The sequence below is a fragment of the Lissotriton vulgaris genome, chromosome 1_1, assembly GCF_964263255.1.
Source record: "Lissotriton vulgaris chromosome 1_1, aLisVul1.2, whole genome shotgun sequence".
NCBI lineage: Eukaryota > Metazoa > Chordata > Amphibia > Caudata > Salamandridae > Lissotriton > Lissotriton vulgaris.
This window is the reverse complement of record NC_141685.1, coordinates 594,203,232-594,227,625: the sequence shown is the minus strand read 5'-3', so window position 1 is coordinate 594,227,625 and position 24,394 is coordinate 594,203,232. Positions and strand designations below refer to the sequence as shown.

The 24,394-nt window shown below is 42.9% G+C and overlaps 1 protein-coding gene across 1 annotated transcript in view; it reads left to right on the top strand.

Annotated features, from left to right (window-relative positions):
- The first annotated feature begins 7,436 nt into the window (after window positions 1–7,436).
- The window catches only part of MCOLN2 (mucolipin TRP cation channel 2), a 416,948-nt gene continuing 399,990 nt past the window's right edge, over window positions 7,437–24,394 (top strand). Inside the window, exon 1 of the mRNA XM_086954049.1 lies at window positions 7,437–7,622. Within this exon, the coding sequence (XP_086810175.1) occupies window positions 7,576–7,622 (47 nt within the window). The 5' untranslated portion in view covers window positions 7,437–7,575. The remainder of the gene's footprint in view (window positions 7,623–24,394) is intronic.

Here is a 24,394-nt window from a genome sequence, read left to right as displayed (position 1 = left end):
ATCATATTGATTGTTTTCCTTTAGAATTTTGTATAAGTTGTTTAGTCATTGTGATGATTGTTATGGTGTATTTTTTTCTGTCTCTAAAAGAAACTTCATAAAAAAACAAAAATATGAGTAAGGGGTATAAATAAAATTACCTGCTCAGGTGTCATTGATTTACACTTGTCTTTTTCTAAATAAATTCCAATAATTGAGGTGTGGGCACTTTTCATAGGTCTCTCACTAAATCTTGGCAAATAGGCTAACACCCAATTGGCACATTTAGTTTACCTATAAGTCCTTAGTAATGTGGTACTACATGTACCCAATGCCTGTAAATTAAATGCTGCTAGTGGTCCTGCAGCACTTATTGTGCCACCCACTTAAGTAGTCCTTTTAAACGTGTCTCAGGCCTTCCACTGCAGCCTGTCTGCAGTTTTAAAATGCCATTTTGACCTGGAAAAATAAACAATTTGCCAGCCCTAAATCGTTTTTAAAAATAATTATAAGTCATCCCGAGGGCCCTAATCAGCCCATAGGGTAGGGTACAGTGTATTTAAAAAGTTAGACATGGCTTTTAAGTTTTACATGTCCTGGTAATGAAAAACACTTAATTTGTTTTTCACTACTGTAAGGCCTACCACTTGCACAGGATAACATTGGGTTACCTTAATACATTTAATAAGTGACAACTTTCAACTAGGGGCAGGTGGAAAAGTAGAGTTTGGTCTCTAAAGAACTGTAATTTACAACCCTCTTTAATGGTAAACTTGGATTTTAAGTAAAAATTCTTAAAATGCCACTTTTAGAAAGTTGAAAGTGTAAACAGCTGGTATGCACTCAGTGTAAACAAATGAAACAACAAAGCCTATCAATAACAACAAAATATTCAATTCTGTGTTCACCCGAAAAGGAGGTACAGCCCACCTCCTACTTGGAAAGTGAAAAACTAGGACAATGGTCATAGACTTCAAGTGCACTACTCATAAGCACTTTGGTTGAGTGTTCTACATGTTTCTATACAAGTAATCAGATATCACAGGTAAGTAAATGCAAACAAGTTAAAATAAAGATCCAAATATCACATCCAAGAGTAAACAGCATCCAAATAATCCTGCGAAAGTTGCTGATGGTGGCTCAAAAAATCTTTTATTGCGCAAACTTCATATATCTCCCGAAGGGAATTTCAATCAAATGTGATGAGCAGCATTTGCATACATCCCACAAATTATAGTTAAATCCCAATGCATTTCGGGCATAAACAGCTGCCCTTCTTCAGGGGAAACTACAAATGAATAAATACAATGTCATAATGTTTACATATCTGACAATTCGCTAGTGCAAGTTCAGGAAGTAGACATAAGCAATGCAGGAAACTGGGGGAACTTTTAGAAAGTTGGCATTTTCTTGTCCTGCAGCCGGTATCCTGGGTCACAAAAGTAGGTGTAGCTGTCAGTTGCCTTTGTGTATTGCTCTCGGACAGTGAGACAAAGGGGGACTAGGTGTTGGCAGGATGGGCCATCTCTGTCGGGATGAAGGGGATGAGTTGTCACCTACCACTTTTGAACATAACAAAGGCTCTGCCTCAGCACACTCACAAAGGAGTTCACACTAGTCTGTTGTGCCCCCAGACAAGCTGGAGCCAGGGCAGGGTGGAAGGAATTCTCAAACACCTCTGTAGGGTGGAGACTCTAGAAATGTCTCCCACCTCTAAGAGGGCACCAGCCATACATATTTAACCTTTAGACCCAACTCTTCAGATCATCTCTGGACCTGTGTACTCTGCCCAGAAAAAGGACTGCCCAGATGTGAAGTCTACCCTGCTGACCTGCTTGCTGACCCAGAACTGCTCTGCTCCCCAAGGCCTACTGTTGTTGCACCAGGACTCTTCTGATACTGTAAGCGGGCCTCTGTGAGATTCGAAGGAATCTCCAAGGGTCAGATGGCTGGCCCCCTGTTCAAGCTAACCGTGGTTGCCGCTTTTTACTTCTTAGCGCTTAATATCTTCAAAATCTTAAAAATTACATATCTCCGGTTCTACTGATTGGATGTAGATTTGCCATTTATACACCACACAATCTGCCATTGTTACTGAAATACAACAATTTTGGTTATCTGGGGATAACTTTCAAAAAAGTTCTGAAGTTTCCATCGCAAACCAAAGGCTGATAACGAGGGTAGCTCTGCCACCCGAGTCCTGTACCCATTCCAATGATGCACCAAAAAGATTTCCTTCCTTTAATATCCTACCTCCTTAACTGCACCCCACCATTTACATCAGCTATAAAGGGCACCCCCTGTCACCACATCACCATTACTGTTCTCCAGCATTCATTCAAGGATCGCATCCAGTTGGGTGAGGGTAACATAATACAAGGACAAGAAAGGGAGAATTGGATTAATGAAGATTAATGGTAAGAAATGTATCCTTTACTGGCTCATCTCAGTCCTTACTCTAATGAGGTTAAACGCAAGCAGCATGGCTTTATTGCAAACAGGTACTGGGAATGGAGCAGCAATCCCTTGAGCGCATCTCTATGATCAAAAGAAATAAGCCATAAGCGAATCAATCTGTGGTACCATCATACAAGGCAGGAGTGCCTAAAATCACCTCTATCTCCATAGCCACGAGTGAGTACAAGCAACTACCAGCAAGGAATTACGACGAGGAGCAAGGACAAGGAGGGAAGAAAGAAGAAAAAACATGTATCTGAACCTGAGGGCGAGCAGTGGAAAGACACTAATAATGCAATTAATTAGTACTTGGATTATGCTTCATTGGAGGGACAAACACACAAAGAGAAAGTGAAACTGACGTACCAACCAATAAGAACAAAATGAGATTGATGATGAAACCAACCAATGGCAAGTAATGGGTCGGCTCTACGCCGCCTTTAAGTTTAAGTCAACAACAGATCTCTCAGGTGACAGCTCGTCCACTGCCACAGGCTAGACCTAAACATTAAATCAGTTAGCCAAAGCTTTTGGATTCTGTGTCAGTTTCTAGAGGAAGGGCAGCCATTATTAGAATAATGAATGTGATGTAGAGAGAATGAGGTGGTAGCAGTGTTCAATACAGTGCCCCACAAAGCATGAAAGAGGGAGACAGCCTTGCCAGGATATATACTTGTCACTTGCAGATAATCTTAAAACACAATAGTGATTGGCTTAAATCGCTGAACTTTCTAACTATTTTTTCCTTATTGGCTAAATAATGTATTCTTAATATGTTTAGGCAAACTAAGTACTGTGGGGATGTATTGCTTCTGCTGCAAGCGAAGAGAAGCAAATAATGAAGAGGCTTGTGATAAAATACAGCATAGGAGAGACGTAGGACGATCTCTGCAGAACCACTAGCAAGTAGTGGTAAACGGACCTACTATAGCCCAATTTGACGGGAGCATAGACGATTTGCCATTTTTATGTTCAGCTTGAAATTAGGGGGAATAGTGCCAGATTCCGGTTCCAGCAGCTATTTTTGGGTCCGATCTGGGATCCAGCCAACCCACGGGAACATGCTTGATTTGTCTTGATGTCATTTTCCGACACCAAGACATATTTCAGCAGTGCTCGCATTTTGTCTGCATTCTGTTTAGTGCAGCAAAGTACAGGTGGTGAGGGTCTTTCTTAATTACCCTTTTAGCTGAGACCAAAACAAAGGCCTGATTAAAGGGCTACCATCCCTCCTTTTGTTTGAATATAATACTGGATGGGAACCATCTGGAGCCTAACATCTAGTCACCAAAGCAACAGAAGAAAACAAAGGTGCACAGCTTGTTATCATTTCACAGTTACTTATACTGAAACTATGATTTGTAGGCAGGTTTTTAACTTTGTTTAACTCCCTATGGAAAAAATTGCTTGCGCTGCAAGAATGCAAGATTTATTTGTCTGTATGAGAAATTACACAAATATAGATGTAATTGTTACATATTGTTTTATTTATTTGTTTTATAGTGCTATTCATGTCAGTGTATGAGGTCAGAGCTCTTTACATCATACAGAGAGACACAATAAACCATATATGTGTATAAATCAACATACAGGAAATGTTACATAAAACAATGAGAATTAGACCTCATTAGGTTTAGGAATGGCATACCATCCATATTTGTAGAAGTTATATGTTAAGAGTGAACAGTCGGGAGAAACACAAAGTCAGGATATAACATCCTAACACAATGATTGTGGTTGTATGGACTAATGAAATATATTACTTCCGAAATGAACCCTTCTTTGGAATCTTAGAATAACAACAGATTGAGACAAAAACAATTAGGATCTAAACCCATGCCTCAAAGTTTGTGTGTAGCCCCTTGATACTTATAAACAGAGCACTGTGCTATATTAGTAGGCTTGCAATTTATAAACTGGAAGTAACAAAATGATCTGTGTCAAAAGCAGTAGTCCACTTACCTATCTCAATAAAAAAACAAATCTGTGATCTGACATTATGTGCTTTGCAGCAGGCACATTAACCCTCCGTACTACTTTATGAGAAAAAAACTGTGACTGGACAAAACACAGAGCTCTGCCAGAACTGTGTTAACACCTGGAGTTATTTTACTGATATTGTAATCCCCTGAAAATTGATAGGCTCACAATGATCTCTGTAATAGGTGTCTTAACCCTGTAAAATATTTTAAAATGCAGCCTCTTTGGGACCAATTAAATATTCTACAGCAGATTTATTGTTACATAGTTCTTGTTGCAAACTTCTTTGCAACAGATGTGTTTTAATACATGTATGAATTGCCTGTCAGACTTTGCTTTTAAGCTCCACAACTCACGACTCAACCCCCTTTACTCCGCCACTCCTTGGCCCCCAATTTATGGGTTACCAGACAGTTTTTAGGTCAAGCCTTGGCAGCGCAAATGCGCTGTCTGCAAGTCCTGCTATAATCAATCTACAGAGACAGGGCCGGTCCTAGGTATTTCGGGGCCCTGGACAAAAGGGAATGTGCGAGGCCCCAGAAATTTACATAAGTGACACCTTCTAATCTCGGGGAAGCTGCTTTGTGCATACCCCACTTGGGTCGCAGCTCCTCCTCTCAGCCACCCCAAGCACCTTTTGTACAGCCCATTTCGGACTGAAGGTATGAGAATTGCTTGGGGGCTGAGTTAAACTTGTGTGCGCTAAAGTGCTGACAATGGGCACCCTGCGGAGTCTCTGCATGGGCAGCCCGAGAAGTGTCCCCCTCCCCTAGGCCTTCCCACACCATCCCTTAGAGGATCCCAGAAGGGAGGGGGGGCCCTCCCATGAGCCCAATTGTAGAGATGCATTTCTTTCACTCTGATCAGCAGGGGTACACGAGGACTGCTGGGGTGTTGGCATTGTGCAGGGCCCCATACTGGCAGGCAGAGTGCGAGGCCCTGGGCAGCTGCGCACACTGCCCATGCCTAGGGCCGGCTCTGTACAGAGGGAGATTCCAGCTGCTGTTTACCATTGTCTCGCAACTGTGTTGGTCTTCTTTAGCGCGTCCTTATTGGTTGGTACTTCGATACATAGTTTCCATTTTCTTCTCCGGAGCATCGGCTGACTTCCTTTCCCTTACGCTGGAGATGTTTAATTGTTCCATTTGGGACTACGTCAAGCTTACAAACATAGCAATGGAAGATGCAGGCTATTTCGCTTTCTCGCTCTTTGTGTGAGATGTACGCTTTCACTTTTAAAAAGGCGGCACGTGCCCTGCTTTTGTGCACTGCTGGAACTTAGTGTGCCACTGTCAACGTGTACATGCCAAAAGCTGTACAGGGTTAGGAGCAAAACATGTGCACAGAAGACACCCAGTGCTGGGTGCTTCAAAAAGGGAAACAAGGGTAATGCTTCTCTAATAAGGAGCCGCTGTTGTGCAGCAAGGAAGTCACACTTTTGCTACAAATATGCATTTTGGCACGTGGTTAAAAAATGTATCACAAGTTAACCCTTAGTTCCTCCTTACCGCAGCTCTTCAGTTCCCCACCTACTTGGTCTGACCTTCCAACTTCAGCATCTAACACTCGTTGTTTCTATTTTGCAGCTGCTAAATTGCAACCCAACTCTTTCAAGCTAGCCATCGGTAGGAGAAAAATGCTTGCCCAATGCCCACCAATAAAGAAAGAGAAAAACATATAGCCTGACATGCTGTAAATGAAATATTTACTTATTTCTTAACCTCCTAGTGCAGAGCCTGGCTTCCTTCCTGTGTCAGATCGCGGTCCATTAGTGCGATCTCAACTCCCCATCTACTGGTAAAATCCAGCAAGGTCCACACACTTCTTAAATAACAAAACATCAGAGATCCTTCTGTTAGCATACAACATAAACCAGGGCCTTTTTATTACCTAAATATCACCTATATTGTCTACATAGGGAGGCAATAAAATACCACAATCTTTCTCACACAGCTCACGGCATCAGGTTTGCTCATCAGCTCATGTATAGTCCAGTCCACTCGCAATAATTCTGACCTATCGCATCATCTCTCCTATAGTCATGAACTTTTCAAACAAAATAAATAAATAAATGTAAAACTGTTAAAGTAACCATATTGCTAAAGCATACATCTTACAAGTTTTACTTAATCCTGCATTTCTTATGCGTTTACTTTTTCCACAATGTTCTGACTTTTTTTTTCCACACCACACTCCATATTTCTCTAGTCTCCTCTCCCTCATAACTATTTCCCATTTTCTAGTTCTCCAGCGCCACAAGGTTACGCGGATGGCAATAGCGTTGTGCAAAAATCATCACTCCACACCAACAATCAAAATAAAAAACATAATTTTCAACACCATCAGCTCTAACTTGCACAAATGCGAGACCTATTGCATTGCAAATGCTTGTTTTCATATATCAGCACGGGGTCGAGCTTTAATAAGACATTTTAAAGTGAGGATACCAAGATTAAAACGGATAGACTTCGAGTTAGCTGACCAAAGATACTGAGTTAAAGAGGAGATGGTGAATACAAGGAGTGGTCCAGGTGTCACATTGCCACGTGTACACATAACTGCACATTAAATGTCATGAATGTTAGAAGTGTGCAAGTTGCTTCACTGCAGATAAAATCCGTGTGCGTTTTCCGTGTTCGCCATCAAACTATGGGGGACTGGTGTGAAAGGTGAGAATGAGCGTACTAATGTGTAACATTTTCATGATTATATACTTTATTTTAAAACAATGAGACTCAAACGAAACTGAAAAAGGAAAAAAAAGGGCTCCGGTAGGGACGGAGCACATGGCAGACGGAGGAGGACTAAATTCTGCCGCTCCTTTCAAAACCTGAATAGTGTGATTAGAAGAATTATCCCTGAGTTGCACCTTCCTTTCATTATGAGCCTTTCACGCCTTCAATACTCCACGTCCACCCTCTGCACCTCTCACCCCGTCCGACCCTCGCACACCTCTCGAGGCGCAGAACCTCCCGCCGCTGAGTCCTCCCCACTTCCTGCCCATCTGCCGCCTGGGATCCGGCGAACACGTGATAGTCTCCGGGTCCCTCCACGCCTAGAGGGAGGCTGTCAGTGATCCGCGCTCCCCGCAGGCAGTGCCGCGGACGAGCTGAGTGCCGCAGGTAACAGGCCCGCCCTCCCTCCTACCCAGCGGCAGCCATGGACATCTCCCTGAAGTACTTCAACAAGACCCGCTGTCAGGGGAGGTAAGTAGCCCTCTGACCACTGGGCAAAGGTTACTACGGGGCAAGAGGGGAGGGGGAGTCCCGCGGGTCATCGAGCGAGTGAACTCAGCGCCCGCTTTCGTTGTTGGAAACATATATTCCACGCAAATGTGAAAGAAGTCGGTAAAACAAACAAGCTATTTTTGTTTCCCTTAAAGACAACCCCAGCCACGAAGCAAGTTTGCCATTCGCAACATAAAAAACATTTCTGAACCTGTTGATTATGTTTGGCCTCCGAAAGCTTGCTGTACAGTAGATTGAGTCTAAAATATTTTGAATAAATAATTATTAAGTCCACCGTTCTGCCCCCAACCTTCGGTGTACGGTGAGCCACAGAGAGAAGAGGTTAGATTCTGATTAAAGTCGTTGAGCATTGGAACCGTGAGACTTTGAAAAAATCCACTAGACTTTATGTGAATCCCACGTTGTATTAAAAATAGCCCCACGACATGTCAGGGTCCTGTGTGTATAATATCAGGTGCAAAGTGAGCTTTAGTAGGATTCACTGAGACCACACAGGGTTTAAAGATTTATAGACTATTACATAAAAAACATTTTTTTAAAAGGTGAATTTGCATATTTGAAGGTGGTCTGATCTGTGATAATGAAGAATAAGGCAGCTCTGTAAAATAGCATATTTGCCTAGGAGCCCGCTATTAGAGACCAGTTTATGGGTCAAGTACATTACAGTTGGGTCTAGTAGATTATTCAAATCACTAGACCTGCAGGTCTGGTAACATTTTTATGATTTTTCGATGCCTGTAGAGGAATGAGCTAGTTCGTTTAAAGGTTATGGAACTTCGAGGTAAATTGCAATATCCTTATGCGCAGGAGAGGGTGCTTTATTCCCCATAATACATGGCCCTACAATCTCCTTTCTCACAAACCACTTCAATACTTTCTATGTAGCTGTTTCAAATGAAAGCAAGGGCATTTTTTTCAAGGATGAAGTATACAAATAGAATCTCTAGTACTAAATTGAACACATCAGAAAAGCTGTCAGATATTTGTAGCACAAACACATTAGAAGCAGTTTAATGCAAGTTATTTTTTTGTATAAAAAAGGTATAGTATAACATTTTGGAAAATTTTAGCTTTTCTATATTTCGATAATGAGTGCAAAAAATAAACATGTTAACATACATTAGTAAGTAAGTAAGTTTTTATTTATGTTTTGGAACTCGTGAGAGGTCCACATAAAATTTACATACACAATAACAATCCAATAGTACACAAAAAGAGGAAACAACACACATAATTAATACAGATCTAAAAAGCATTTAAAAAAGTTAAAAATTCTGGAACAAAACATTTCATTAGGGGGCTTAAGAATAGCATCAGAAAAGGCACTAGCAGATAAGATTCCAAGTTCTAAGCAAATTGGTCTCACCCATTTATGACGAGATTTTGTCAAAGCCGGACATATGAATAAGACGTGGGTGAGATCTTGGATCGAGATGTTGCACAAGGTACATTTGTTAGAGGAACCATTCCACTTGGCTAAAAGGTTATTCAGTGGTAACATATCTTGCCTTAATAAAAACCAGAAACGACGAATGCCGTGTGGGAGATTCCAAGTAACGTAGAGTTGCATAGTTTTAAGATTAAAGGAATTCATCACCGGCAGATCACCTTTCTTTGTCCTTATCTGGTCACTATCCAACGAGAAACTTAGCTTCCACGTTGCTAATTTTAAGGAAGCTTTTAACTGGTAAAGGGATAAAGAAAAAAGGGTAGATTCCTCCAATTGCAATAACGTGACCGCCTTTCTATAGTTTTTTACAATTGGGGAAATCTCCTTTAAAGGACCTAATAATTCCTTTTGGATAAGGTGTCTTAATGAGGTTGGTTCACATTTAGCTAGGTGAAAGATCCATCTTACTATCCCAGCTAAGCCCTGAACCCAACTACTTCTCATGCCATACTCAAGCCTAAGAGAGGCTACAGAGCAGGCGGTATTAACAGAGGTTAGTTGATGCAGGAGTCTACCTTCAATAGTGTGAAGAAATCCCCAGCTACTCACATCAATAAGTTCAGTGCCATAGAGCAGGGAGGCCGGGATTTTTGCACGGAAAGCTTCAAGCAGATAGGGAAAATGCAGTTTTCCTGTGGCTTTATAGAGTGCATTTAGGCCCTTACCCTGCACCAGAGCCTTGCGCATGTTATTCTCAATATGAGCCTTATTGCTCATATTACCACATATTATTTTCCCTAAAAACATATAGGATTTCACAATTTCTAGCTTTTGGCCACCTATTGACCATGTGAAATTCCCATGAGAGTATCTTTTCTTTCCGGTTAAACACATAACCTTGCTTTTGGAGATGTTAATCTGTAAAAAATGTAACTCTGCGAACACATGTAATGCATGCAGACGATTTTGCAAACCTTTCGGTGTCAGATCTAATAACAATATATTGTCAGCATACATCAAACATGCAATAGCTTTATCTCCCAAAACAGGGGCAATACCACTACTCAGGGACAGAGCTTGAGGGAGATCATAAACATAAAGGGAGAATAATAAGGGGGCAGTAAGCATCCTTGTTTGAGACCATTGGCAGAGGGGATGGAGTGCGACAAACCTCTTTCACCTCCCATCATTATTCGGCACCAAGTGTCCGTATGGAGGTCCTGTATTAAATCCAACAGTATAGGTGACATGCCTAAGGCCGATAGTTTCCTCCACAGCAAAGACGGTCAACTTTATCGAATGCTGTGGAGAAATCTATGAAAGCTGCATATACTTTTCCCCCCCGGACCGTGATATATTTATCCATAATCACTTGTAAAGCTGTTAAATTATCCAGGGTGCCGTGGCCTTTACGGAAGCCCGTTTGCTCAAAAGGAAGAATGTCACATCGATCCACCCACTCAGTCAATAATCTCAACAGGCATTTAGCAAAAACTTTGCCGATGGCGTCCAAGAGAGCAATCTGGCGGTAGTTTTGGGGAGAAAGTTGATCGCCCTTCTTGAAAAGGGGGACCAGAATACTCCCTTTCCACGAAGGAAGGACTGACCTGCTTAAAAAGCAGTATGCAAATACAGGAAAGAGAATTTTACTCCATTTTAAACTGCTCTGCTTTAGAGCAGAAATAGGCAGCTCGTCTGGACCCATAGCTCCAGATGAGCGCATTTCCATTATTGCCTGTTCTATAGACTTTTCAGACGGAGATTCCTCTACGGCCCAAGGAACCGCCTGGAAACTTCCAACAGGAACAGAAACGCCATTACTTGCATAAAGATTTTTTATATGGTCAACCCAGACACGTTCCTCAATAGGGATGGGTGAGGGCATCGTCCTTGCACCACAACCCCTACCTATTAAGGACCAGAACGCTCTTGCTTGGCCATGAAAAGTTGCCTCCCTCAGTTGTATCCAAAGTTGGTCCTCCCTATCTTTACGTAATCTGAATTTCAACCTTTTCCTTCTTCTTTTTAACAGGGCTATATATCGAGATCTTTCGGGGAGAATATTCAAATATTGGTCCCTTACCAATTTATTTATTTCTATGTTCAACAAACAAAGGGAACTACGAGGAGGGATCGGGGGCCTATCTCTTTTGGGATGTCTAGCTAAAGAAGTCACTTTCATCAATAGATCTGAAAAACTTACAATTTCAGCTCCATCCCAGTTGACCAAATCGGAGATTGCTTCATCAAGAATGCTCTCCAGCCCATTAAGGGCCTTTCTATCCCAATGACATCTCCCTGATGCGCTACCGAAACTGACCAAGTCCCTATTTAGCGACCAACGGTCAGACATGGGGGGAAGAATATTTAAAGAGATGTCCAAGGTAGAATGGTCGCTGAGACACGTTTTAGAAATCACCAGGTCATTCAATAAAACAAAAGTAGAATTATCAGCTATAACATAATCCAATATTGATTCTCCCTGGTATGATTCATGAGTGAAATTTGCTGGGGAATCAGGCGGAAGTCGTCCATTGACCACGATCCCATCCAGCTCGAGTACCTCTTCCAAAAGAATTTTCCCTCTCTTATTAGTTTTAATGTTCCAAGGCAAAACAGCTTGGGGAATGTGCAGAGATTCTTCCCTATATTTATTTCTGAATAAAGACAAACTTGAGTTAGAAATTTTGCAATTAAAATCTCCAACCAAGATTATATGAGCAGATGGAATATTCTCACGCACTTTCTTAGCATAGGAAAAAACTTTCTTCAAAATTGCATTAAAATACTCATCGGGAGGAATATACACATTAATCAAAACCAGTGGGGACGGAATTTCCACATTATCAAGACAGAATAATGTAACGGCCTGTAACAGGTTACTGGGATCCAAAAAATGTGAGAAGTTCCATTTTATCCGATTTGCTAGACAACAAGCAATACCCCCTCTTGCATGGCCTCTTAAAGAAGCAGAGGCTTTACCCTCCAAAATAATGTAATCACTTCCCACAATAGGATTTTCAGTGCGCCATGTCTCTTGGAGACAGGTCACACTGGCCCCAGAAGATAGAAGGAACTCGATTATTTCAGAGTTATTCTTTACGCCATACATATCTCCTTTCTTCTTGTCATTGTACAGCTACAAAAACAGAGCAGAAGGAAGAAAAATAAGATTTTCTTTTTTCTTCAAACAGCTGCTTTGATTATGTTCATTGACCTGACCTACCTTACCCCTCTACTGCTGGCTGTGACAACAGGCATTGTGACATCAAAACTTGGCTGTAATAAGTTATTACAGTTGCGTTCTGATGTCATTTCTTTACAATCGGTGACTGGGTATGTCACAAGTTTTCAGGTAATTCATGCCATATAATGCATAGTAACACCATCACCTTTCCCACAAACTTCTTAAACCCTTGGTGCATAGCTCTTTCATATGAAAGAGAGATCATGTTTGAAAATATGAAGAATAAAAATTTAATCTCTGGTCTGTTTCCCCTAGACATTGACTTTTCCCTTTCTGAAGTGGAATCAGCCATTGCAGAAAGTTCTACCGGTGAAGCGGCAGGACCGGATGGCGTCCCGATAGATATCTAAAAGTCTAACACTAACTTATGGACACCTCTCTTGACCAACGTACTCAATAGCTGCAATAAAAAGGGATTTCCATCGACCTGGCAGGAAGCAATTGTAGTACCAATCTTTAAAAAGGGAGATCGAAACGATCCGAAGTGCTACAGGCCCATTTCGCTATTAGACTCTTTGATGAAAATTGCTGATAGAATTATATTAAATAGAGTACAGTCATGGGCTGACGAAACAGGTGCCCTTTCAAAGTTCCAGTACGGTTTCAAAGCAGGCCTGGGCGCGGTAGAACAAGGATTAAACTTGGCCCTGATCACGGACAAGTATGTGGTGGCAAAAAAAGGTATCTTATTTATGACATTCGTCGATTTAAGTTCGGCGTTTGACTGTTTGAGTCACAATATTTTGTGGGACACCTTATTACTTCTCGGTATTGATCATAACATTCTTAACTTTATTAAAGAACTGTACAGAGGGGCCGGGGCAAAGGTGCGATTTGGGAGGAAGGGTGAATGCACATCTAAATTCCCTATAATGAAAGGCGTCTGACAGGGTTGCATTCTTGCACCCTTCTTATTTAATTTATATATTAATAGCGTGGCCGATTATCTTGTGCGCCACAACCTGGATTTTCCCCAAATTGAAGGAGCTCCAGCACCTATTTTATTGTACGCAGATGATGCCATTATAATAGCAAGGAACCAAGTGGGCCTCCAGAAAGCGTTAACCGTCTTTTCTGATTATATGGGATCTCGGGGCCTAAAGATTAATATTGGGAAAACCTATATCAGGTGCTGCTCATCCAAATCTAATGTTCAATGTAATACTTTTTTAGAACAGTCAAAGATAGAACTAACTAGTAATTTTTCGTATTTAGGGATAGTTTTTCACAAAAAAGGGCACATGGTCAACAGCCGTCACCACAAGAAAGTTAGCAATTTCCCGGGCGATTGGGGCGTTAAAACACTTTGCTAATAATCTGGGGGGCCGGCCGGTACGCATCTTGCTGTATATTTACAAAGCAAACGGCATGTCGACTGCTATATACGGAGCAGGTATTTGGGGGGTCGCAGATTGTCAAGAAATTCAACTAAGTGAAAATGCTTTTCTGCGATACTTATTAGCCGTACCTAAATCAACATCAACCTATGTATGCCACAAGGAGCTTGCCTTGGTTTATATCACTGATTTAATCAAGGTAAGCCCTGTTTTGCTATGGCATAAGGTGTGTGGACCTCTTTAGCAACTGAGTGTAATGGGGAATAATTCAGGATTGCCTCAAGCACCAGGGAGCACAAAACATTCTCTGGTCCTCTTATGTAAAGGGTTTTTTAACAGATATAGGGCACGCTCAATGTTACGATACCCCGTCCTCATTGTTCTCTATTAACAGAAAGGCATTGAAAGATCTTTGCCTTACGTTTCAAGGGGATAAACGCTGGCGGTTTGAGGGGAAGAAGGTCTCTGTTATTCTGAACCAACTAATCCTACAAGGTCCTGGCATGCAGGGTTATTTAATCTCCGTCCAGAGTTGTTATAGCAGGATGTTGTTATCACGGCTAAGGACAGGCAGCTTTTTTAGGCTGATTACCTTACCAGACACAGACAACTGGTCTAAAACCCCAACTCTGTGTCTGTGTAATGACACTTCCCAGCAATCCATGATACATTGTATTCTATTCTGCAAGTTTTACTCGTTTTGCAGGAAGTGATACTTGTTACCACTATTGAAGGATTGGGGCTTGAGACAGTGTAGACCTGCCCTTTTGAAAATCCTCACAAGATGAAATGACAATGTACTTGGTATTAATGTTTTTAAAGAGTATCGTCAGATGTAGATCTACCATGCACAGAGTTTTTAATTTGAATGGCACTTGGTATTGTAACAATGGATTTAATTTTAACTTTTGATTTTTACTGTGCTTTTATGATTTTAACTGGAAATCGAATAAAGCTATCTTTGACTTTGAAATCTCTGGTGCAAAATTAAACACATCAAAAAAGCTGTTCGATATTAGAATCCGTTTACTACAACTCAGTTTGAAAAGAAGCAACTGTAGCTTAAATTAATGCAAAAAATAAACCTGTTACCATAAATATATCCTTTCTGATTGACGATGTAAGTTAGCAAAACAGAGAAGAAGAAAGAAAATCAGTATTTCGTTGTCGTCAGAACTTGACTGTAATAAATTATTACAGTTCAGTTCTGATTTCTTTATTATAGTGACAGGGTGCGTCAAAAGTTGCCGATTTATAAAGAAATTAGAAACTGCTTTTTAGTACGGAGATCGCAGAATCCCATGTATTATAAATTGTGTGTGAATATTTATGGATGCTTTATTAGCTAGTGTCACTCCTATCCAAATCCTCTAAAAACAGATCCATGGCCTTTATAAAGGATGTCTCTAACGGGTAGGAACTATTTCTTTGAGTCACCGCAAGTGCAATTACAGGAGTATGGACCCAGATGGGTCAGGTTTTATTAGCCTCCTTGATATTCGATTCTGTGATAGGTATGCATTGTAAAGCATTTATTATGTGAAATTGTACACCAGTTGTGATTGAATTTTTACTTTTATACATGTATTCACTTTACAGTTATTTGTAGTGTAAAGAGAAGTTCCTACAAAAAGCACAATACCTTGGTGGACAAGAAAGCTGTCCACATGCTCCCTTGTTTTGTTGTGCACAACCGTACATCTTTACCTTGTCATAGAGCCCTTATCTGCCACCAGCTAATCTTGCGCTCAGTACATGGTTTCATACATGCATATATTTGGTATGCGGGTTCAGCTCCGACACTTTAAAAGAACTTTAAAGTTTTGTCATTTTTTAAGTTGCCCATTTGTGTTTCAGCAGGCAGCACAAACCATGCCAGTAGTTGTAGCTGCTGTTGATCTGTTCCGTTATTAGTACAGGTCTACAAGTCCTATTATGTTTAGTACTATAGGCTCAAAATCATAGACTGTAGGTTACCTACATAAAGTAGAGCCATTTGACATGTGGCAAGTTCCTTTCGTATTGATAGTTAAGAGGTGGAAATCAAGCCATCACCACCTCATCCCCCTCCCATACGCCGTCCACCTCATCTCTGATGGAAGGCTGAGGACCGGAAGGGAGAATTGAATAATGAAGAACTCTTGTACTGAGTCATGCTATTGTTAATGTTAATTGATTTATGTATCGTGCTAACCACCGGCAGGTCTCTTAAGCACTTTTGAGAGAGATGCCAGATGTCACAAACAGGTGCATGGCCGCACAGTGAAGGAGGTTACACATTATCTAGGGCCTACCTGAACAGGTCCGTTTTGAGATGTTTCCTGAAGGGAAAGAGTGCCGGTTCCTTGCGCAGGAAATCTGGCAGTTGGTTCCATAGTTGTGGAAGCAAGACTGAAAAGGCTCTGCCCCCTTTAGATGCGGCATTGCATCCTGGGGTGACCATGCAGCTGGCCTCAGAAGACTGCAAGGTGCGGCCTGGGGCATAGTTCTTCAGGAGTTCCTTAATATAGGCAGGGGCTTTGCCGTAGATAGTTTTATGGGCAATGCAGAGACCCTTACATTTTGCTCTTTGCTTGATGGGAAAATAGTGCAATTTGCACAGCAAAGGGGAGGCATGGGACTGTCTTGGTTGCCTAAAGATCAACCTGGCTGCGTTGTTCAGTACCACCTGTAGATTATTAGTAACTTTTTGAGGGAGGCCGATGTATAAGGTGTTTCCGTAGTCTAATCTGGAGACAATTGTGGCCGATACAAGCATTTGTAAAGAGGCAGTTGAAAGGAGGGGGACAAGTTTCCGTAGCTGTCTCATGAGCCTTATGCAGGTTCCGACCATTGTGGTGACTTGGTTGGCCATGGAGAGCTCGGAATCCATCTTTATGCCCAGGCTTTTCACAGCATGTGCTGGTGTGGGGTGGCACTCTACTCCTGTGGCCAAAAACAGTCGCTCTAGGGGTTCTCTTTTGTGGGGATGCAAGGACTTCCGTTTTATCTGGGTTGGTTTTTAGTGAGTTGGCAGTCATCAAATTAACTGTGAATCTGAAGATGTTTTGCGCTATCTCCTGGGCATAGGTGGAATTGTCAATCTGGAGGATGAACTGGGTGTTGTCTGCAGAGTTGAAAACACAGTAGTGCATGTGGGCTAGGACTGTCACCAGAGGCTGTAGGTAGATGTTAAAGAGGAGCGGGGACAATGCGGAGCTTTGAAGGACCCCGCAGGTGAGGGTGCCTCTGTCTGATACCCGCTCCCCTAACTGGATCCTGTGGGACCGTTCTGACAGGAAGGATTCCAACCACTGGTGTGCCCGGCACTTGAATGCCCAGGTCCTTTATTCAATCCAGCAGCCGAGTGTGGTTGACCGTATTAAACTCTGCTGATAGGTCTAATAGAATCATATCGCTCAGTTTTTTTATTGTTGCCAAAGTTCTACGGTCTTCAAGCACAGACAACATCACCAATTCCTTGCTGTGATGGGCTCTAAACCCAGCTTGTCACGCCCAGAGTAGTTGGTGTTCCTCCAGGAAGGATGAAAGTGACCTGAGAATGTGTTGTTCTACCACTTTCGTCAAGTAGGGGAGCTAGGAAATGGGCCTATAGTTCTTGAGACTAGCGGCATCTGCTCCAGGTTTCTTAAGCAGGGGGTTGACTTTGGCCCCTTTCAAGTTGGAATGTAGGTGGCCAGTCTCCAAGGAGTTGTTCAGTAAGGCCAGGAGCTCCTTTTCCAGCCCAGGAAGAGCCATTCGGAAAATCCTCGGAGGGCAAGGGTCTGCAGGAGAACCCGATTTGCTGCGATTCATCAATTGTGTCAGTGACGTAGAGTCCAGTTTAGGGAAGGTGGTTAGTTGCTTGCAGGGAAGGGGGGAGGGGCCGGAATCTGGACTAGGGAGCTTTGGTTGATGGGGGTATTATCAATCTCGGAGAGGATGTCCCTGAAGTTTTGAAGGAAGTAGGTCTGGACTGTATTACAGTACAAAGGTGTTGCTGCCGATTGCACCTCAGACTTTTGACTGAGTTCTTTCAGTATTCTGACACTCTTTCTCCTTTTTAGGCGTGTCTGTGATTTTCGCCTCATAGTACTCAGCTTTGCTGACAGTGATCTACTTTTTATACGAGCTCAGTAAGATTTTAAAGGTTACCAGCTCCGCTGGGTCGTAGGCTTTCTGCCACCACCTCTCAGACTAGCCCATGGTTGGGTGGTCCTGAGAAGATCCTTCGAATCGTGTCACTTTTTGAGTGGGTAGGGCCATCCACCAGTTGGTGGAGTCCCATCGCGCACATTCCTGTCTCAAACAGGCTAGCGAGCGACTCTTTTGGAGCTTCATCCCATTGAAAGTTAGTCGCCAACCACTAAAGTCGTTTGTACAGAGAACAGAGGTCATTAATAATCGCCGCAAAAAGATCCTTAAAGCAGGGGGTTGACCGTGGAGGGCGGTATGCAACCAGAAGTAGAAATTGCGTACTAAATGCAACATTTAATGCATATATCTAATTTATAACTCATTTATAAATCAGAAATGGTTGAAAGCACCATCGGCACTTGATGCTAGCTAGCTATATGTGTGGCGATTGTAAAGTGTCTGTGATGCGAACTTGACAAAACCGCTAGATAGACAGCCTGTAGGTGGCCCCTTGTACCAAACTGACATCACGAGCACGTCTTACTTCTTTAGCCAACATCCCTATGCCTTTCGGGACTTAAAATGTGCTTTTCCCAATATATGCATGGGTTAAAAACTTCAACTTGAAAAGCGCTTTTGCTTCGAAAAGAAAAAAAAAGGTGTGTGTATATATGGCATTCTTGTAACTTGGTGACGTGTGTGTGTGTGTGTGTGTGTGTGTGTGTATATATATATATATATAACACACAAAATGCAACATTTAATGCATATATCTAATTTATAACTCATTTAGTAAACCCAGCCTGAAATGGTTGTTGCAGTACTACTTTTGCCCAGTTCTTAATTTGAGCCGGTGCTCGGCAGTAGCACTTAATTCTCAACACCAGCACCTATGACGGTCACCACATGGTGGCTCAGTTTGTCCAATTTGAGTTTAATACTGCAATATACATTAAAAATCAAGAGCAACTGCCATCCAGACCATTCCTATAGCTTTGGGTTGCCAGGAATAGTCAGATTTTGTCACCCTTGTAGGAGTGTGATGGTTAATCGTTAGTTTAGAACTGGTATTAACGGGGAACATCCTTTACAACGCGAATGTTAACCCGCAGTACCGTTACAACGCGGATTTTAGAACGCAAGTCGTAACCACGACTTTGCCTGGAGGGCGCTAAAGGACAAGGAATAGTAGATTTACTATTCCTACACCTTCCCTACTGTACGTAGGCTGGTGTTGGAATAGTAAATTAAACTATTCCTAAGTCCGCACCCCTACAGCGCAAGTCGTGGTAACGACTTGGGTTGTAAAATACGCATTGTAACGGTACGCGTGGTAATACCACGCGTCATAACAATGTACATCCGGTATTAACAGCGCTTGCAGGTGTGTTGAGTGGTGCAACATCCATGGCCTTTTGAGAAGGGCCGTGGCGCTTAACTTTTTAAGTCGAGCCTAGACCGCACTTGCTCTGTCGGGTGATCTGTTGTATGGACTTTGTGGGGTCTGACTCCTTCCACTGTTTTTGATTGGCTTTTGTCCGTGTCATTCATAAATGGTAGCCTGCAAGTGGCTAATAGTTGGTGCAAGTCCCACCTTTTCTCACACGTTAACTCCCATGGAGTACTGCCACGGGAACGAGCGGTGATGCGCACTTTGATTCTTGTTTTCGAATGTAACCCATTCATTAAAGCTGTATCGGCACTGACGTCAAGAGAGTCAGTCTGATTTTTACCCAATGAGACAACAAGGAGAGACTTATGTGTCATATATAGACATGTGTCATATATAGACACACGTATAAGAGGGTCGCTGCAGTGAACAAGCTTCAAACTGCGCAAGGAGCTCCCACTGCTGCTCGCATGTTGGTACTACCATTTTTAAACCCACTGGTACCTGTGAACTGACCACTGCTGGAGTGGTGTCTCAACTTGAGACTGTAGTGTAGTACGGCAGAGTACAGAACCGTGCACTGGTTGGCCAGGTGGACGTCCGTCATCGCACCTGGCCAGCCTGTTAATCACACTCGCACAAACAAGTAAGTGTTGCTGTGAAGAGAGTATGCAGCGCCTTCTTCCGCCTCTCCTCTGCTCTCCTAAGGTGTGGCTTGCCTGTTGCTGTGGCGGACTGTGCATTGCCTGCCTCGGCCTCTCCGCTTCTCTCCTGAGGCGCTGATTGCCCATTGCTGCGTCAGGATGTGCAGTGCCTGCCTCAACCTCTATGCTGTTCTCCTGATGCATGGCTTGCCTGGTGCTGCCGCAGGCTGTGCAGTGCCTGCCTCAGCTGCTCTCCTGAGGCGCAGCTAGCCTGGTGCTGCGTCGGGCTGGGCAGCCACCATGCTCCTAGTCAGGCCTTAATGTAATTTCTTTTGTTGTGTCCACTGCTGCAGCCTCAGCAAAACACTCTTCTGAGACTTGCCCGGTGCTGCAGCCGCGCTTAAAGTCCACGAGTGTGTCAGCTGTGGTGACTGCCCTAAGGTGAACCCTGGAAGTGTGAAGACATCAAGCACTCCATCAACCACAGGGCCTCTCTTCTGAGGCATATCAACCAAGAGACCAGTATATTATCATAACTCGTGGTAATTTCTGGAAACCTAATTGATCAGACCGAAAAAAATGACTTCGCAGGACTACCAGACATTTTGCTTTCACTCTGCCAGGGCGTTCAGTTTTAAGACAATAGATGTTGCTTCACTCTTGCGCATAGGCCTTCTAAATCATGGTAAAGGCGCACTGGTATCACTGGACTGAGGTCTGGTGCGTCATACAGTACCAGACAAAGGCTTATATGATACACCCAGCTGTCTTTCTAACGTATATTACAGGGTGTAATGGAATACTTTAAAGATAACATTTTTGTTGTAGCAGGGGCCCACTGAACAGGAGGGGTCTTTCATAGAACAGTATGATGTTTGGAGTTACTGCATGCCTGATATACAGTTACAAGGATGAGTGTGGGGGGAGGTGTGAGTAGACCTAATTAGACCTTCATGCTGCACAGGTGGGATTTACACAGCAGATACCTTCAGTTGAATCCTAGCTGGCAACTGTTACCAAGTCGTGGGCAGCTTTCAGCCAGTCCTGGTTATAAACTCAAGAACATGATGCATGCTGGGCCTTGTGTCTGTACGACTCCTAATGAAAGAAGTTAGACTATTAGCCTCAGAAATGTTAGTGCTGTTGGCTGAAAAATCAGAAATGGTTGAAAGCACCCTCGGCACTTCATGCTAGCTAGCTATATTTGTGGCGATTGTAAAGTGTCTATGATGCGAACTTGACAAAACCGCTAGATAGACAGCCTGTAGGTGGCCTCTTGTTGTACCAAACTGACATCACGTGCAGTCTTGGGGCCATATTCATGAACACATTTTCCCATAGACACAGAATGGGCAAAACCCTTTGATGCATCTGGCCCTTAGTTCTTTAGCCAACATCCCTGTGCCTTTCGGGACATAAAATGTGCTTTTCCCAAGATATGCATGGGTTAAAAACTTCAACTTGAAAAGCGCTTTTGCTTCGAAAAGAAAAAAAAATGTGATTGTATATATATGGCATTCTTGTAACTTGGTGACGTATGTGTGTGTGTGTGTGTGTGTATATATATATATATATATATATATATATATATATATATATATATATATATATATATATATATATATATTATTGTACACAAAATGCTATTTCAAATGAGACAAAGAGCGGGATTGACCCCAGACACATTTGGAAATAGATAAAGGCATTCTTTTAAGAGAAAGTGACTCTCCTGAAGTCTGATTTAAATAGTTGCACCCCATCCTTTAACACCTCTGCCTCCATGTTAGTAAAGTAACCACCTTTACGCCTTCCTCTCGCTCCCCGGTAACAAGTTCATGACCATGGAGTAGGTGAAAGAACTGCCTGTGTACACCTCAGAAAGTTCCCAGTGACTTCCGTATGCGGAGTGATTTCAACATCTTTATAGAAGCTCAACCACACAGACCTTTGGATCCAGTAAAATATTTTTTGGCCATGATCCCCAGGACAGCTGCCTCAAAGAGCACTACTGTTTTGCACTTTCCATGGAAAGAAATCGAAAACTTAAACAAAGTTTAGAATTCTTTGGAAGCAAAAGGAACATTTTGTAACATGCATAACGCAACATGCAGTTAGACTCTCAAAATCAGGTTTCTAATACAATGATAGGGTTTATTTGTGTATCTCTTTCACTACAGTAAATGTATTTGCCTTTATTCAAAGATTGTAATGGCCAAGGCTGACAAAGTGAATAAAGGATATTTTTGATTAGATGAAGCGTTGTAAGTTAGCTGTTGCCCTGGTCAATGTAAATGATGCTCCGTCTTGCACCACCTCACCTTCGCACATTCAAGCCTGGTCAGAAGCGCTTGGAGAAGACCCCAAGCTTCACCTGTGGTCTAGAACACAGAAATGTACCTGTATGCCTCAAGTAGCTACTTAGGAGGATATCAGTCGCTGGCAGCCAGGGGTAGTTCCTACTACCACTGGTGCACACTTTCAGTATTCTTGATATTGTAGTTGCCATACCTGGCCTTGGGGGCCATGAAGGCAAAGGCAGAAACAGGAAGTAAGTGAGGCTGAGAGCTGGCCGGCCCATCCGCAGTAAAGGAGGAGTCCTTGAGAGGTTACATTTGGCCAGTGTCACAGTGTGCGCAATTTCTCTTCCGCTACCATTGATATTTTGGTGAATTGACGTCCATAATGACTTCAAACACTTGCCACTTTTTACCTCTTGCAGCTCCTAGCTTGTATTTGGTGAAAAATGTTGCTGTGTTCCTATTGGGCCCTTGGCGATTGCAGTGTTTGATACTTATGCCGTTAACAGCTCTATATATTTTAAAATTGTCATCCTCTGAGTGGGCTGCTAGTCTGCTGTCAGGAGGTTCCATCAAGTCCCAAACTGTTATTTTTGAGAAATTTGTATTGAGTGTGAGCGTACATAGACCGAGAATGACATTGATTTCCAGTGAATAGGAGATCAAATTTAAAATCCTTGGTGATACACCAGATTTGTAGCTGAGTCATGATTTATTTCTGTGGTTTACTTGACACATACTACATCCCAGCCCATTTCCTCGTTTTCCTGCCACCAGACCTTGCCTGCAAGAGTTGGGGAGAGCTGAGGACTCTCATTACCGACTGAGACGACCGGACCGAGGACCAAGGAAAACTACATTTCCCAGCAGCCCTTATGGTGCTCCACGCCGCGTCCCACAAACAGCATGTCCGGAGGCGCATTAAAAGGGGGCCAGGGCTCCCGCGGTGCCGGAACTCGTTTTCCTGCCACTAGACCTTGCCACTTGTCTGTAAGAGTTGGGAAGAGCCCGGACGCTCATTGCCGACTGAGCCGCCGGACCGAGGACCAAGGAAAACTACACTTCCCAGCAGCCCTTGCGGTGTTCCACGCCGCGTCCCGCAAACAGTGCGCCAGGAGGTGCTTAAAAGGGGGCCGAGCCCGTCAAAGCCCAGAAGAGGCAGGACTGGACCACCACTCGGTCAACTGCAATTCTAAGTAGACTATAGTGAGCCAAAACCTACTGAATGTTTTAAATTAAAAGTATCGCCACATACATAGATATGGGGAAATGTAATGGAGTATCCTGCTCAAATCCATGGACTACGACAAGTATTGACAGTATGTCGGAGAAAGCAGTTAATATAGTTGCTAATGAAATAGAATTAACTGAGAGGCAAATGTCATTGGGACTGGTGGCTCCACAATGCAGCTTAATTGCTGAGGAACCCTCAGACGATACTGTTGGTCACACTACAGTACCCAACACACAGACTGTACTGACCTGTATTCAGCCACTAATAAGATCTAGTGACCATAGTGACCACAATAATGAAGATGTATTGGCGGCACCTTGTAATGGCACTTTGGATGGGGTCGTCTTACCAACAGGAACATCAACTGGAGCAACACGGAAAAGGAAGTTAACCAAACCGTCTCGAAGAGGAAACAACTGCCTCGTGTAACTCATCCTGCACCGCTATTAGTGCATGGATTCAGGGCTGTGCAAACCCTTCCAATGATACAGCTTCTAATTTAATCACGCAGCCAATACAAATTAAGGCTACAACCTGCTCCATCTGCACACAAACTGATGCCGCCGTGGTTTCTCCCAAGGGCTGCGGATTGGGTGAGGCTTTAATTAACTCCATTATGCACACTGTATGGAAGCGCCTTAAAGACGTTGTGGATAAGAACTTCTCCGCTCTCTGGCGACGCTTGATCATTTGGAAACATTGTCAAATAAGTTAAATTCCCAAACAACCATTCCTGAAGTTACTTCACAAGATGGGACAAATTCTAATCTTGCTGGGGCACCCACTGTTAGCCAGCATCCACAGGCATCAGTAATAACAGCTAATGTATCTTCAGAAACCTGTGAAACATGTCATAAGGTTAAGGAATGTTTCTTAGTCTAATCTATTACCGCCCATGGTACTCAACCCAGCACTGGGCAAATTAATTGCTTCCCTGCTATTTCATCCTGTGGGCCATTAGCCTCAAATAACTCCCCAGTGAACATTGTAGTGCGAGTAAATTCGGAGGGGTTTGGGGGGCAGCTCACCCAGTACGCCCAACATACAAAGTGGCGGAGTCCCTAACTGCCCGAGT